At 33.0% G+C, this 17749-nt stretch overlaps 1 protein-coding gene across 2 annotated transcripts; it reads right to left on the bottom strand.

Moving 5' to 3' along the window:
* Positions 1–231: 231 nt before the first annotated feature.
* On the bottom strand, positions 232–12123 carry LOC128206881 (endoribonuclease LACTB2-like). 2 transcript variants are annotated; one of them, XM_052909589.1, is made up of 8 exons: positions 11950–12123; positions 9650–9813; positions 8621–8738; positions 7072–7174; positions 6173–6248; positions 3981–4129; positions 2228–2309; positions 232–1249 (listed from the first exon to the last, which is right to left on the bottom strand). In XM_052909589.1, the coding sequence occupies exons 1-8, from the start codon at positions 12111–12113 to the stop codon at positions 1197–1199; spliced, it is 909 nt and encodes a 302-aa protein (XP_052765549.1). In that variant the 5' UTR covers positions 12114–12123; the 3' UTR covers positions 232–1196. The 2 variants fall into 2 exon arrangements, with proteins under 2 accessions (XP_052765549.1, XP_052765548.1); XM_052909588.1 differs by having other exon boundaries at positions 232–642.
* Between the last annotated feature and the right edge of the window lie 5626 nt (positions 12124–17749).

The raw sequence follows: 17749 nt of genomic DNA, 5'->3' as shown, positions 1-17749 counted from the left end.
GTGCTTGACTTTTCGAACTTGCAATATCACAACTTCAAAATATTTAAGCCAGGGTTATGGACCTTGCTGTTCATGTGCATATTGCCACTTTCAATAAGTGACCCAGTTCCATTCAAATATCTTGACTGGTTTAAGGATTATGACCAAGGTTAAAGTATTTCCACAATGAAGCCAATGACACCAAGGCTATGACAGTAACTCTCTCTCTTCTCTTCATAACAACAAACAAGCTTATGGTGGACACTGTTTATTATATCAATGTGGTGCAAGCAATGACTCGGAAAATTTATAAATATTTAATAAGTATCACAAATGAATACTGTTTATTTATTTTTGGTTTACATAGTTTAAAACAATAACATAATAAAAAGTATTTGTAACCAAGAACCTATATGGCTTATTGGTCGGTGATGTAACATAACAATTTATTTTATAACACAACAAAATTAACCTTACATAGTAAAACATATCACATACGAATTAAAACTGATTTATTATTCTAAACATGTTTTCATGAGACCCACATTAATAATGTGGTAAATAAAACTTCAGTTTATAACATTCATTTAGTGTGGACTTAAAGGTTTGATTTTCCGCCCTGAATCAAGCTCCATAACTCTTCTCCATTTTCATCTTTGCATTCTGGAAAAATGAAAATAGGCACAAAGTTAACTAGAGATTGTTTTTTTTTGAAAAAGCAGTTGTCTCCCCCATTGTGTGGTCGTAGCTGAGAAATAATCAATGGTGGATATGAAATTTGTACTTTTGGACTGGAGACTACCAACTGTGACCTTTAAGTTTGGCCTAATCATCAGTGTTCAATAGTGAACATCTACTGCATTAACTGCATCAGAGATCTTATTTTTTTTCATCTGAAGGTCACTGTGACCTTGACCTACAGACATCAAAATCAATACAGGTCATCTACAGGTCGCGACCAACCTGCACACCAAGTATGATGTTCCTAGGTCCAAGCATCTATAGTTATGGAGCGGAAACAAAGTGTGGCATACGCGTGGACTGACGGACAGGGCAAAAACAATTTGTCTCCTCATGAATGGGTGTGGCCTGGAACCAATACCAAACCCCAAGGTGAGACATGCCTACTCTCTGAGTTATATGACTAGAAAGAATGCAACAAGTTCTTGTTCAAGTTTCTGGAAACTAGATTGTATAATACAAGAAACAAACTGGGCTTAATTGTTCTGAATCATTCTCCACAATAAAACTCCATTTTCATCTTTGCAAACTGAAAGATAAACAAGCACATTAAATTTAAATGCCTATAAATAAGTAGCTAGTGATCTTTAATAGTACATCAAGAAAATACCACACATTGAAGGGCAGGTTCTATTTAAACATTGTGTCAATAAGCATATTTCTCAATAGCAAAATTATGTAAAGTTCAATGTTTTAATTTACAATGTCATTGTAAAGGAAAAAACTTAGCTATAGTATGATGTGTGTGATTTTTATAAAAAAATAATACACAATATATATATACCTAATTCCAGAATAATCAAGTTAATGCCTTTGGCCATTTGCCACAAATGATTATATCCAATAATATCAATGTTATACACAGTGGGCCAATTTTTCAGAAATTTGATAAAGTTAACAACATGAAAACGACATTGTTGTAAACTTTAAGCTGTAGTTGTTTTATTTAAAGATATTAGCACATCATAAAATAGTTCACATTTTAAACAGGTTTCTCAAACTGTGTAAGGAACATTGCAGATGACAAGAGTATCCTATAGGAGTTTATAATGCACTCTTATTCCCAAATAAGATTTATATTTAGAATTAATACTTTTGTTTTAATATTCCAAAAAGGATGAATAAATGTCGAAAACAATGGTTTTTATGAAGGATACCAAGTTTAATTTGAAAGAAATGTGCATAAAACAAGGTATTTTTACCTTATGAGACTATAGAAGATCACAGTAAATCTTTACCACTCACCAATCATTTAAAATTTGTGTGTTTTCAGCTGTTAAATACTCGGTTACAATCGGTTATCAGTATTTGATATTTTCCATAAATGCATTATTTACTGAGTAGTTAAAGGTTTATCAGTCAAAAATTATGTTTGTTATATAGTCATGTGTATGTATTGATTTTGAAAGAGTGTCAGTTTAAACTTCAAGAGTAGTAAAGTTTTAAAAGTTAACAATTTCATTAACTTTAACATAGTTCTGAACAATCAGCTTAGTAACAAACTTACCAACTTTCTCCTCTTTGACAAGTTTCTTCAAATTATGACTAGCATTTTTACAAGCACCACCAATCAAGCCAGGAGCTAATCCCTAAAAAGAACCATAGAAACATTAACATTTTGAACAATGAGAGTGGCCTAGAGGTTTAGGTGTGTGCCTCTCACTCAAGAGATTGTGGGCTCGTTCCCCTACGTGGTGAGGGTGAGAGTGTATACATGTTTGCCTTTCACTCAAGAGTCTCCTGGTTCGATCCCCACCAGGATGAGATTGGTCTAGTGATTAAGGTGTGTTCCTCTCACTCAAAAGGTAATGGCTAGTTCCCTATCAGGGTTAGAATGGTCTAATGGTTAAGGTGTCCACCTTTTGCTCAAGAGGTTGTGGGCTTGATTCCCACAAGGGTGAGCATGTTCTAGTGGCTTTAAAATATCCCTGTTTCTCAAGAGATTTAGGGTTTGATCACAACTTCAGGTCATTTCTAATGGCCCCTTAAAATAGGCACCATAACTGGTTTCTTTCAAAGTCAGCTTTCATCACAACCAAGCTTAAAGGGGCTAGACACTAGATGGTCCAAATATTGGCAAACACAGTATTTCCTCAAAACAAGCCTAGAATTGTCAATGAGTGCCAGAAGAAGGCCAATAAAACATCACTTTACAGGGTTAAAATAATATTATATAAATGCAATCATGTTGATGTCTCAACTGTGTTTCCCTGTTTAAAATAGCGCATAATGGTTTCCCAGTTTAAATCATATCTGTTTATGAGTACAGATAAATATACCGACGCTATTTTTAAACTTTCTGGAATTTACGTGGTGGAAAACTCTAGTAAATTTCAAATTAACAGGAACTGCGAAAAAAGCATGTCTCCAAAGCGATGTGATACGTCAGTAAATAAGATTGAATGGGCTGTACACAGCGATGTCAATTTCATGTAAGTTTTTGACATTTTTCTTTTTTTCTTGCAATTGCATCATCAGATATCTAGCCTCTTCAAATAAACCTTTGTTTCAAGAAGCAAACATTTGGCCATATAAATCTTAGCTTCACATTATAAACCACATTATTCAATATATCTAATTCCATTGACAATTATGTTCAATTATTACATGCCTGGGTTATTGTTATAAAGCATGTCACTATTGATCGAAATGAAATGAAAATTTCCAAGGTGCATAGTAACTGTTTCTTTATTATTTCGTAACCTTTTTGTAAATTGTTTTTTCTTTGCTATGCAGTAGCAGTGTGTGTATACCACATGATAAATTGCGTCATAAATACTCCGTCGGAAGGCAATATTTTGCTTCGGATGAAGACTTTAAACAAGGATAAACAAGGAGCATTACTATTTCTTCACCATTTTAAATGAAACATAGCGCAGTCTACGCTGCTTACAAATCCCTGCCTTCGGTCTTTTACCAGAGTTTGATAGAGTTTAGTTTCATTAAACACTTCGACAAACCTTTTCACAATACAGCCGTCTGACGGAGCACTGTCAAAACATTATTTGGGAAACAGGTTTGTCGAAGTGTTTGATGAAACTAATCACCTTATCAAACTTCTGTACTAACACGAAGGCGGGGCTCTTTAAGCAGCATGGACTGCCCTTTGAATTATTTAAAATGGTGAAGTATTATTTTATCTTTGATTTAAGTCTTTATTTTAAGCAAAATGTTGCCTTCTAAAGTCAAAATATTTATTGTATGATCTAGCATATATGACTTTATTTATCATGTGGAATACACACACTGAGTAGACTTACCTTGTAAACTTGCTCTACCACTTGGAGTGTAGACATGTATGTATTGCCACTTGATTTTAAAACTTCTAGTATCTGGGCCTCCCTCTCGTGACGATGCTTGATATAGTAAGTTATAAACTCAACCGGGTTTTGAATAACTATTCCATGACCTTAAAAATGAAATAAAAACCACAACATGTAGAAAGCTGGCAACTCCACTTATTTAAACTTGACTATAATAAAGTGTATTTAAAAAATATATTGATTATGTATTTAATAAGGAAAACAAAAAAATAAAAGCATTACAGTAAAAGCTTTTCACCATAATTCCTTGGTCTATAACAGTGTTGGGAATCGGTTCCAATTTTACTATTAATAATCGGTTCCACTCAAGTAACCGATTATCGATAGTACAATCGGGTTTTTTTAAATACTAGATAGAACTTGAATTGAAGTTTTATTCATGTACAGTATTAAACTCTTAATCATTATATGCATATACGTTATGTCTACGATTATTAGTTATTAAGTGTTGTTGTATAAAAAAATAGTTCATTTTCTTGCTCATTGTGGCTTTAATCAGCCATTTTGTTAAAGAAAACATCGGAACACTTACTAATTTTTTTTTTAAAAAAAATTTTTTTTCTATGATCGATTTTTTTCTATGATCGATTATTACTAAATATAATTGATTGTCGATGATTTCAGAGCCAACCAAACAAGTAATTTACACTAATTCTTTATGCAAAATAGAGTTATCTTACTTGGTTATTTAAGGTGTTTTGATGGCTGAGTACCGTTGCTGAGTATATAGTTGTTGAGATATTACCTTAAATGTGGTAACATAAAAAACCATAACCAGAATTTCTGAGGCAAATAATAAAAGGCCATAATTTGCATTCTATGCAAAATAGAGTAATCTAGCTAGATTAATTGAGGAGGATGGGTGGTTGTGTACCGTTTAAGAAAGCCTCAAAGCAATACATTGAGTAGTTGCAGAGATATTACCCTCTGTGTGACTACATGCAAAACTAAACCAGAATTTTGAAGTCGAATAATAAAGGGCCAATTTATGCAAAAATAGGGTAACATGTACCGGTACCTTACTTTATTTACCTCAGTAGAAAGGATCGTTGGGGACACATGTCTGATGTTTCAATGCAATATATGATTCATTTGCTGAGATAATGACTTGAAGGTGCTTACATGCAAAACCTGCAAAATCAAGCCAACACCAACATAGAGAAAAAAGGTAACTATCCATATTCTTCAAATGGTCAAGCTAAAAAAATGCCATTCAGTTACAAGGAAATCCATGTCATTCAGTTACAAGCTGCCATGTCATTCAGTTACAAGGTCAAGCCATGTCATTCAGTTACAAGGTGAAGCCATGTCATTCAGTTACAAGGTCAAGCCATGTCATTCAGTTACAAGGTCAAGCCATGTCATTCAGTTACAAGGTCAAACCATGTCATTCAGTTACAAGGTCAAGCCATGTCATTCAGTTACATGGTCAAGCCATGTCATTCAGTTACAAGGTGAAGCCATATCATTCAGTTACAAGGTCAAGCCATGTCATTCAGTTACAAGGTCAAGCCATGTCATTCAGTTACAAGGTCAAGCCATGTCATTCAGTTACAAGGTCAAGCCATGTCATTCAGTTACAAGGTCAAGCCATGTCATTCAGTTACAAGGTCAAGCCATGTCATTCAGTTACAAGGTTAAACCATGTCATTCAGTTACAAGGTTAAACCATGTCATTCAGTTACAAGGTTGAACCATGTCATTCAGTTACAGGGTCAAGCCATGTCATTCAGTTACAGTTCAATCTTGTTGAAAAAGAAAAGGAGCATTACTTTTAAATAAAACAATGTTTTTTTAGCTTTAATTTTGTTTCCTTTTATTCTTCCTCACAGCCAAAATTAAAAGATGATATTTCTTCTTATGAAAATTCATCAACAAAATAACATTTGTTTTATTGTTTAATTTTGGTTTAAAATACTGACTCGGCAATAACCAAATAACAATCTTACTGTTGGTGCGAACTGTCTTTTTACAAGCCAGCATGGAAACATAAACAGCTCAATTACTCACAATAAATAAAATCAATGACAAAATTATTTTTTTCTGTTGTCTAGAATTATGGAACAGCAATCACATTTCATTGCAAAACATGAGCATAAACACAAAGTGGTATTAAAATATTGCCAAACCTGGATAGATAACTTTTGGTTTCAGATCTAGTATTTTCTGCAGAGTTTGCATGTAGGAATGAAGATCATCAAAAACCTGGAAAAATAATATAACTCTGATACATGTACAACAAGTATGTTTTGCCACATTTTTGTAAATTGTGCCCTGACCTTAAATGTGTGGAAATAGCGACAAAATGCCTAAATTGTGAAACTACCAAAGTATATTTCAAATAAAGTGAAACTACCACAGTATATTTAAAAAAAAGTGAAACTACCCTAGAATATTTCAGATAAAGTGAAACTACCATAGTATATATTTTAAACAAAGAAAAAAATCCTGAGTTTGAAGATATTCTTTTTAATTGAAGGATTCTAATTCTGAGACCACATTATGTAAAAAAACAAAAAGAGTATTCATTATGTTTTTGTGAATGGGGCCGAAATTCAAAATCATTTCCGGTCAAGAAAAAAACACTGACAACGTACACTGCAGTATATAATATAGCCAAAGAGAAATCATTAATCACAGCATTTAACATTAGCGTTCACCTCCAAGTATGATTACCTTAATTCTACCGTTATATTGCAAACCAAAATTAATATATGTTATAAAATGTAATGTAAAAAAATATAGTACAATATTTTCACCTCAATTCCCATAAACGGCCTTTCGGCAATTGCGATTATCAACCAATTAATGCAACGCCTTCAGATATGCTTAGATCCCATATAAATATACATGTACATTGAAAAATGTTGCCTTGGAACTCCACTCATTTTAACCAGCCCAACTGTGTTTGTACCCTGATAATGACATCAACCACACAATTTATTCCTTAAACAAAGACAATGCTTAACACAATTATGTTGTGCATTTAAGCTTTAAAACATTGGACTACTGGTTCAAACTAACATACAGCTGTGGACTCGCCTAGGATACAGTCGCCAGCGAACACAGCATTCTCTTCCTCCAGGTGTAGGACCATGTGTTCCTCTGTGTGGCCAGGGGTCAGAATTGCCCTGAAATCAATGTACAAGACAATCTATACAGTTCTAAACGGCAACTTAATAAAAACATGCAGCAGCACGCACTTTCTCACTATTTAGCAGTTTGTGGTGTCAAGGGCCATGGTTACCACCAATTTAATAAAGAGCAATTATGTATATACCAGTACTTATAATCACTTTAAATGAAAAAGAGCGGACACAGAAAAGGTGCACTCAACTATCTGTCATAAAGCCAAAACTTGCATTACATTTACATGCAAACCTGTACCTTAAAGTTTTAGTTGAAAAATAAAGGGCTTTACTTTGCATCATATGCACAGATTGTGCGGATAAAAACCTGTGTATAAAGTTTCAGTGCAATACATGTATGACAGGTAGTTGGGAAGATTTTTAATTTGCATTATAAGCAAGATAAAGTGATCTTACTCTATTTATAAAGTAGGTTGGATGGTTACACAAGTTTCATTGCAGTATATGAAGTATTTGATGAGTTTTTGACTTAAATGTGCTTGCATGCAAAACCATAACCAGAATTTCTAAATTAAATAATTAAGGGCCATGATGTGCATTAAATTCAAAATAAAGTTATCTTACTTAATTGATTAAGTAGTTTGGATGGTTAAGAACTGTATTAAGCCTTCATGCAATACATGGAGTAGCTGCTTAGATATTACTAATGTGTGCTGGCATGCAAAACCTTTACCAGAATTTCTAAATTAAATAATAAAGGGCCATTATATATGCAAGATAAGAGTTATATAACTTGATGACTCAAGTATGTTAACTGGATGTGAACACATGTCTAAAGTTTCAATGCAACACATGTGCTAACATGCAAAACTTAACCCAAGGTGTGATACCCATGCCAGGGTGAGTACTGAGTTGTGCTTAAAATGAAAATGAAATAACTGTTTGTCAAAAGCGCATTTTTTACAGGAACAAATTGCATCATGAATTCGGTACCAGTAAACAATGTTGTTTTATCATGACCAAATGATAATTATTTTTAAACTCATGGGATTTTTTTCGAACAGAACAATCATTTCAATGATGATGGATATGAATTCACATTTTCACTGGAATTTCAATTCAGCATATCTGCTCCAAACATGTATAATATAATAAGCAGTATAATAACATAATTATATACTCAGTCCATGTACATCATATACCTTTAGATAAACTCATATATTTTCATTAGTTTCATCATATTTTTTTCAAAATAGCACAGAAGTAGCTCGGACATTATCTATATAATAATCTGCTTATTTTTCAATGTTCAATATTAAAATCATTTGAAATTTTCAATGAGTTTTTGGTTCTGAATTGCATGAAGAAAAGGTAGATTATTTAACAGATGTCATTAAAGAGTATACTTGTGAAAGCTCATTTTTAATACCTATGATAGGCACAGTCATAGAGAATGCCCAAGGTCATTTGTAATATATATAATTGTACCTTAAAGTAGCACCATCTGTTTTAAAAATGTGATTGTCTTCGATGAAACTGTATGATGCAGGGCTGATGTCTTCATCTGGACTAGACAACCGTTTGAACTTTGAAACTTTCACTGGCTCTGTAATATAAATATGCCCAAATTGTTACCCGGTAATTGAAGAAGCTTTTCAGTCTCCTGTGAATTAGGAAATTATTAAATATTAGTTTTTATTCTCTTTCGAAAGACATGAAATATCAATCCTTGGGGTGTAAATATCTATCACAATAAATCATGACAGATAATATTTCATACCTATCTCTGAATGTGATGAAAATCATCGATTTTAAAATTCAATTATCCTCAAAACATAACATAACATAATTAATTAGGATGTTGATTCTTTTTTACATTTGATTGGATTTTTTTTCAGAAGATTGGGAAAATATCATATATTTTGCGATAGTCGAATCTGTGGGTACTTTAGAAAAATGCCTACACATACATGCAGCTTTCAATCTTAATTGTTTTAAAATAACATTGTTAAATGAATGCAAAAGTCGAAATAGACATAATTGGAAACTTTTAAAGATTGAACCTAAAATTAGAGCAACAAGAACATGACATAACTGTATCTGAAATGAGAACGTTTACAATGAGGCTAAAAAAACGCTATAAATTTGCATTTGCAGTGATATTTTGGAAATATGTTAACCACCTGTGCCTTACAAATTGGGGGAAAGTAGAGATTGGGAAAAATACAAAATCAGAACAAAATAGCATATATAATGGCAAATATACATGTTTCACCTTTTTATGCATACATTATGATGTGAAAGAATTAGTCTTGCCAAAATTTTGTTTATTTTTCAAGAAATTCATTGCTTTTTTATTCATCAGCATAATCTGCATTCATGACATCAAATTGGGAAAAAATCATAAAATTTGGTGAAAAAATGGAAAAAAATATCAAGGAGAAATAGCCTTTAGAAGGCAGTAAATTGCACCAAAATAATTGCTGATTTGAAAGAAATAAAAAGTAAAAAGCAAACCTGACAAGATGTCCCTGGTGATATCTGGTACTCCCCCAACATGATCTGCATGCCAGTGTGTAAGAACAATCTCCTGAATTCCGCAGCTGTTCTCCTGCAAGGTCTGGCGTAAATTGTTGATGTAGTCTGGTTTCTGTGGATCACCTGTGTCAATAAGAATTTTTCTGAAATTACAAGAACAAAAAAATAAGTTCAGTTTAAATTAAACTTAATGGAAATGATTTCCAATTTCAAACAGAGGTCACCCTGTCATGATTCAGTTTTAGATTCAGAAAATAATTAGAAAAAATATTTTGCATACATATATATATATAGCCCAAAATTATTTTTTCATTATATCAATATGGTTAATACCACATTTCATAGGCTGTAGAAATATAAATTGCCCTTATATATAAAAATCCAATGAAAAGAAAGGCTTTGATAACAAGAAATCTGGCCAATTTTAGCTTGCCGATTGATGAAGCATCACAATTTATAATAATAGTCTTAAGAATATTGCCATGTGTCATCTTTCCTGCAAATGATCTCTCAAAACAGCTCAAAAAATGAAACCAGTGAAATAATGCCTGAGGACATACAGTAGTACACTCATCGAGTTACACACATTTTCTGTTACCCTTTGCAAATTAAAAGACCTCAGAGGGTGATCAGTCAACCAAAGAATTACCAATGCGGTGTTCTTGAAAAAAAGCTACTTTTGTTTTGAATGAAAATTTCAATCTACAGTTAATTGCTGTTAATAGTTTTCCTCTTCCCATTTTGCATGCAGTGGGCTTGAAAAACACAAAAAAATATATAAATATATATATTTTACTTTGCATTAAATTTTAGAAACATGTTTTTTGCTGATTACTGAATACATTGATGAATACATTTCACTAAAAAAGGCAATGTTACTACTTAAACATTTTCAAAAAAATCATGAGGTCAAACACATGTTCAAATTTCAAAGGGCATTGATGGGGTCTTCTTGCCACCTTTTCTATGGAAAAATCCCAAAAATGTTGTTGTTTTTTTAACCCCAAATAAAAAGTAGTGTATAATATTTTGCTACATCGTTTTGATCACGCATATAACGTCAGAGGTCATGGTTCAGAATCATGTAAAATGTCAGTTGTTTTATGATGCAACACAAACAGAGGCAATGTGTCAATAATTCAATGTTTATTATCTAACCAGACAAGACAATGTTCAATTGGTGTTAACACACACAAATACAAATAAAAGGTTGGTAAGAAACTTTTACAATTAACAAAGTACATTATTACTACATAAGCATTAAAAACAAATAATTTCTGAAAATAAGAAGCAAAAATCCGCCATGAGATCATTAAATCGGACAATTACCAACGCTACCTTTCATGATTTCCAACACTTCTGGTTGACGGTACATTTCCGAACAAAGCACAACTCCCGAACACCAGCTAAAACACGCGTTTGTTTACCGTGATCGATTATTCGATGATCTAGATCAATACAAAGGCTTGCCTTGGTCACATTTGCGAAGTTTCATCTTGTTTTGTTGAGTATTTTTCTAAAATAATGCCAAATGCCATTCAATGTTTATACCTTAAAGATCATAATGTAGCACACGGGGAATGACGTCAGAGGGCGCACGCGCATCTTTAGGTTTTGCAGTTATGTTGACCTACATTTATGATATTTATAAATAGAAATCACGCTTTACATTTGAATTTCATGTTTTGAAAAACATCAGAAACAATAAATAACTTTGTACCTAGTGTTTATTTAATATAGCATACTTATTAATTATAATTGTATGACCATGTATTTTTCGCTTTTCAAGTGTTCGGTATTTGTGCCCTCCATAGCACAAATTTAAAGGTGATTTACTGTCTATAAAATGAACATTTTCGACATAAAATTGATGAGATCGTGAATCTGTACTTTGACAGATGTTGTCACATTAACCAAAGATGTTTCATACCCATTTTTAACTTGCTACAACAAAAACTCTCCAAGATAATTGTGAAAAACCTCAAAAAGTGTTCGGATTTGTGACCTTAGCCAGTATAGTTCATATAAAACTCTGTAGTTAACCATTTTGCCACTTGGAGGAACTCAGCAAAAGAAACAGTGTCACTGCAAGATCCTTCAGAGTGATAGAGAAAATTGTGTTCAACTCGTTGAGTGTACTGCTTAAATAATTTTTTCTCATTATGGAATAGGATGTCATTGAGCACTGCAAGAGTTCTGATTTTTAACCTCAAAACTTAGGTTAGTCAAAATTAGAACTGTTTACATTGTAATTTTGAAGAAAATGAATAATGTCATACCTTTTACCACTACCTACAAGATAGGTATTTGTTCCTTGTAATCTAAAATCTCCAGGATTACAGCCAAGAACTCTAATTACACGCTCAGTTAATTTTTCAATGTTCAAAATTGGTGTTAGTTTTGAAAGACTGCTGACCGCCATCTTGAAAGTCACATGACACATATCACGTGACAGGTTTGGAGACAAAAAAGTTCTTTCAATATTAAAATCAATTGGTCGATACATAATTACACTCCAATAATGCAAAACATATATTTTTTATGTCATAAAATTTTACTGCCGAGTTATTTCAAACTGATGATAAAATTAACAGTAGTTACCTAGAGACTACAAATCATTCGGAACTCCTCGGCCATTTTATCGAAAACAACCTCGGATGTATGCCGGTACATCTGTTGAAGTAGTTCGTAAAATTTTGAATTATATCATTAGTTAAATGTAGTGTTTTAGAGTTGTATTTATTGATCTAAGTTTAAATTTATTGTCATTGAATTGTATTATAGCAAACATAATGAAGAATCCCAAGAGTTAAGTCACAAAGTTTAACTGCTAAATAAAATTACTACGCGATCTACTTGCAGCGGACTTAAACGTACCACTTTTTGAGTGTGTAAACCATCCATATACATCCGAGGTTGTTTTCGATAAAATGGCCGAGGAGCTCCGAATGACTACAAATACTTTAGCATTGCTAAACGCCGGTATCCAGTACCTGGTACCCTGTATCGCCCTATATCCGGTATCACTTTCCGACACCGGGTTCTGTCGAGACCGGGCTAGATGATACCGGGATAGAAGGATGATAAATCCCGGGGTCGCCCGACCCGATAATTATTGCTTGTTGAAGGCCTGTTTATTAGATTACGATAGCTGTTTATGAAGTTAAAATTATAACGAAGCAGCCCTCTAGATTTTTTTGAATTAGTCTTCAGGTCAAAAGGCGATTTTACTAACGCGAAAGAATCATGCTCACTCCTAATCAGTGGCGAAAAACGAGCATATTTCTGTGAACTGTTGGGTAAATGTTGCAAATGTCTTCCAAAAATGATAATTTTCACAAACACTCTTCCCGGAGGTGCATACCATCGCCAGGGGCTGATTAATGCTACATACGCATGCCCTGACAGCGGTTTTATGGACCAAAATTTGTACTTCCAATGGTTTGAAAAACAAATCCGGTGCAATTAATCCAAGACGATGCATCGTCCCATGCACGCATCTTATAAGGTCCGCTGTAGCAAATGATCTCATCATACTATATCTGCCATCAAAAACAACACGCATTAATCAGCCGATGGATGTTGCCGTCTATCACAAAATGAAAATAGAATCAGCAAAAGTAGTCAGGCTATAATGGTAAAATCCGATCTTTGGATTTCAAGAAATAGGTCAGTGCCATCTTCAAGGTAATGTAAGTGTGTGCTGCTGCTGTACGTAGTGGTTGCTGCTTGGATTGTTCCTTCTTGAATTGTTGCTGCTGCTACTGTTGCTGAGCTTAGTGTTTGATTCATTTAAGGAATGAATTGCGGGGTTGATGTCATTATCGGGGTATGAACGCAATTGGGTTGGTCAATGTGTGTGGAGTCCGAAGGACTCCACGCGTACTTTGACCAACCCAATTGTGTTCATATCCCCGATAATGACATCAACCCCGCAATTCATTCCTTATATTTACACCAAAAGTTCATTATTTCATTCAAGAATTGTTAAAAAAATACTTCATTTCATATAAGAAAACCTTTCAGTTATCCGTTCTTATCCATTCTGTAAATAGAACGACCCGACTGTAACCGGAAACATTTTTTCAAATGACGTCATAATAACGCGGGAAAAGATCCACCACATGAAATCACTTGAAAACGTAAAATTGAAACACTTATAGCAACAGTACATTTAAAATATAATAAATTAGCACTTTTAAAAATGTTGATTTATGTTTTACGGGACCTGCTGACACAATACAAACAATATCAAGATCAATAGTTTTCATGTATATTGTTCATTCGGAACTCCTCGGCCAATTTTTTCAAAAACAACCTCGGATGTATATGGTCGGTTTACATACTTAAAGTGGTACGTTTAAGTCCGCTGCAAATAGATCGCGTAGTAATCTTATTTAGTAGTTAAAAATTATGACTTAACTCTTGGGAATCGTAATTATGTTTGCAATAATACACTTCACTGGCAATCAATTTAAACTGAGAGCAATAAATACAACTCTTAAACACTACATTTAATTAATGCTTTTATTCAAAAAATACGGACTACTTCAACAGATGTACCGGCATACATCCGAGGTTGTTTTTGAAAATAATGGCCGAGGAGTTCCGAATGGTATATTGTTATGCGATGAATTGCGATCCGAACATATCCGAAGATGTTGCGTTCATCGATTGATGAACGCAATTGCCGAAAAGCAGTTCATTTAAGGAATGGAAGTCGAGGTGTAAATATTATACTATTTATGTTTTGTTTGCCTGTTGTGTTTGTGCGTCCTGTTTCACGTCTTTCAATGCTAGTGTCCCAGTAGTATACATTGTTTTAAGAAAATGTGGACGGATAGACAGACAGGGTAAATACTATTCGGCACCCGGGTTTTTGTGGGTTCCTTATCAAAAATATTACATAAAACAACAAACGTAGGATCAACCAATTCATTATCAATGAAAATATATATTTTTTCCGTGAAATGTTAACGTGTAATCGAAATAAACAACACTGGGTTGATTCGAAATACACAACACTGGATTGGTGGCTCCTAATGGGAAGAGAATTTCCCTAGAATCTGAACTGGATTAATATAAATAAAACACAAAACAAGAAGACAGACGGATGGACTGTGCAATTGCTGGCTTTATTCTTATTATAAATAAAACGAAAAACAAAAAAAGTGTTTCAAATACATTTTTTTTAGTTTAGTGTCCGTATTTATTCAAATAACATTTGGGAATCTGTCATTCAACTTCCTTGACGACCGTCCCCTCGTCAAGTCAAGCCCATCCATCCATAGCCTCGCCCGTTTTCGGTTGTAGAAGGAGGGAATATAACGACTGCTCTCTTTTCCTTCTTAGACGAAGTGCCCTAAAGATCATTCCGAAGATCAACATTCAACGCTGAGAGATTTGCTTCGAGCACAGCGTTTATTTGCATTCTCTCTCTAATCTTTCGAGCCATTCCATTTTTTATCTGAAAAAAAGAAGAAATTAAACTTGACGGAATCTTGTAAAACGATGCAAAGCTGAAAAATTGGCCAAGGATTGCTTCATTTACAAACAAACAAATCTAGAATATTTCACACTTGTAAAAGCAGAAAATAACATTATCTTTTATAGGCTAAGAAGTATTTTCATATACTTTCTGTCAAAAAAATATTTAGAAATTAACGTCACTTACTTGTTTGTTAATATGATGATGATGATGAGGATCCTCGGCCATTTTTATCGAAAACAACCTCGGATGTATATACACTGGTTTACAATGTCAGAAATCGGTACACATTAACTACGCTGCAAGTACATCGCGTAGTAATTTTAATTTAGCAGTTAATCTTAACGATCGACTTAACTCCCGAAGACTTCCGAATGTTCGATTCGGTAAATGAAATTCAGAACGAGGCTGTCTGAAAACTAACCAAATGATGACAGAAAAAAATAATTAAACAGTTAAACAGATATTCATGTTTTTCTCGGATTACCTTGACTGTCACCTTTTGACCTATTTTCTTATTTTAGAAGCTACTGTAATAAAATTTCGAGCATGTGTACAGTTTTGAAAACAAATATCAATATTGACATTGTCAGGTGACCTTTTGACCTACTTTCTTATTGTTGAAGCTACAGTTTTGACATTTGGACCATGTGTACAGTTTTGAGAACAAAAACAAAGCTATAGTGATTACAAAGGTCAAACACTTTTACTCAGGTGAGCGATTTGTTTAACTTTTGGGGGGGTCTGCTATTTTTGTAACAAACATATAAGAATATATTATGTATTCAAACTGAGATGTTTTGCAGATGAACTGTAATGTCCTTGGCTACAAAACGTCCATGCACAATCAATAGTTTCCTCCTTTTTAAGGGTTTAGCATCCTTTGGTTCTATACTATCAGTAATTGAGTTAATGTTTAGTCATGACTTACCATCATATTTAAATTAATTAACATGAATTTACAAAATGTTCATAAAATCAAAGGTCTGAAAGTTTAATTATGTATGGATGCTATATTCAACCCTATACCGTTATTTTGTTTCAGGAATTCATCTTCAAAAACTAGACGGCAAGTACTCTTCAAAGTTTAAATTAGTTTCAGATACCGTTGTAAAACAAATTTCTATAGTGCAAAACAGAAAACAAGCAATGTTAATGTTTATCAACTGATTTACAAATACATTTGTACAATAAAATTATTAAACCTAAATTATTATACGGCTGTGAATATTGCAGATTTGGTAACAATTACGTACTCGAAAAGGTTCAAAATAAATTTCTAAAATGTATATTAAATGTTAAAAGTAGTACGCCCACATGTATGAAATATGGTGAAACGGGTGTTTAGACTTTGCAAATAGATATAGACTCACGAATGGTCAATAACTGTTCTTACTTGATCGTTCCATCTTGTCATAAACTCTCAATCTCAGTATACAACGTCACATTGAGTAAATTCCTGTATTCTGCAAATTTACAAGCTAATGACTTCAAATGGATAAAACATGTTCAGAATATTTTCATCAAATGTGGTCTTATTAATGTTTTGCGAAACCTTTATCGCCTTGAGATTGTTTAAAGAACTATTTGAATTTGAAAACACCGCAAAAAGTAGTTTATGCGGTTTAGAACAAGAAACAATCATTTTCCAGTTGAAGTACATGTCGGTAGTTGGAAAAATATAAACATAAATGACAGAAATTGCCATCTCTATGATTCTAATCGTATTGGTGATGAATTTCATTATTTGTTAGAGTGTAGTTATTTCATCAACGAAAGACGACGTTTCATTGATAACTTGAATTTTAGAATCTCAAATATATTGTCATTGAAACGTGTTTTAAATTTAAATCCAGATTGTATTATGTTTTTAAAGTTGTGTACATTCCATTTTTTGTTTTGTTTTTGGAAGTTCCATTCTAAGACAATCCGTTTATTTTGTCATAAAACATCAGCAATGTGCTAGATAGTAAGTAAATATACTTTGTGCGGTGGAGTTTTACCTTATAAGTTGATATGTTTAACAAAATCAACCAGAAAACGTAGAGAAATGTTCTTATTTTTTAAATGTGTTTGAATAACTTTTAGATCATTATATAAATAGTACATACATGTAATAATTATCTGTTTCGATCTTCTTTCACAAATGATGTAGGCCCTATAAATACAGTAAGAAATCTGACTTAAAATAATATTTACAATATTATGATTTTTTTATCAATTTTATAGCCTATGACAATACTTTTAAGATTTTTATTATTTTTCTGTATTCCGCATCTTTTAAAAACTGCCTGTTTATCACACCAGAACGACGACAAAGTGCGGCATTTTACATTTAAAAATGTTGTGTAAATTCGTGAAATATATCGTAAACAAAATTAACTTAAGAATATAATGTACTCCTTTGTATGCCATGATGTTTATTATTATATTATTCTTACCCGTGCCCCGTCTCGTAGTATTTATAAGGAAGGTTACGGTTTCAGATTCACACTTTATTTAAACTCCAACGGTTTGACTTTGAATAAATCCTAAAATATACAAAATAATCAAAAAAGTTCTTAATACAAGTAAAGGTAATACATTACACA

This window comes from Mya arenaria, chromosome 10, assembly GCF_026914265.1.
Source record: "Mya arenaria isolate MELC-2E11 chromosome 10, ASM2691426v1".
Classification (NCBI taxonomy): domain Eukaryota; kingdom Metazoa; phylum Mollusca; class Bivalvia; order Myida; family Myidae; genus Mya; species Mya arenaria.
Note: the sequence above shows the minus strand (reverse complement) of the source record. Positions and strands in the feature narration are given on the sequence as shown.

Excerpts from the sequence above, each read along its gene's own strand:
- LOC128206881 (XM_052909588.1), bottom strand. The coding sequence starts at position 12,113 with ATGTGTCATGTGACTTTCAAGATGGCGGTCAGCAGTCTTTCAAAACTA. Across the intron at positions 7,175-8,620 it reads ACAGATGGTGCTACTTTAAG|GGCAATTCTGACCCCTGGCC; the intron begins GTACAATTATAT and ends CATTGATTTCAG. Across the intron at positions 4,130-6,172 it reads ACCAAAAGTTATCTATCCAG|GTCATGGAATAGTTATTCAA; the intron begins GTTTGGCAATAT and ends TTCATTTTTAAG.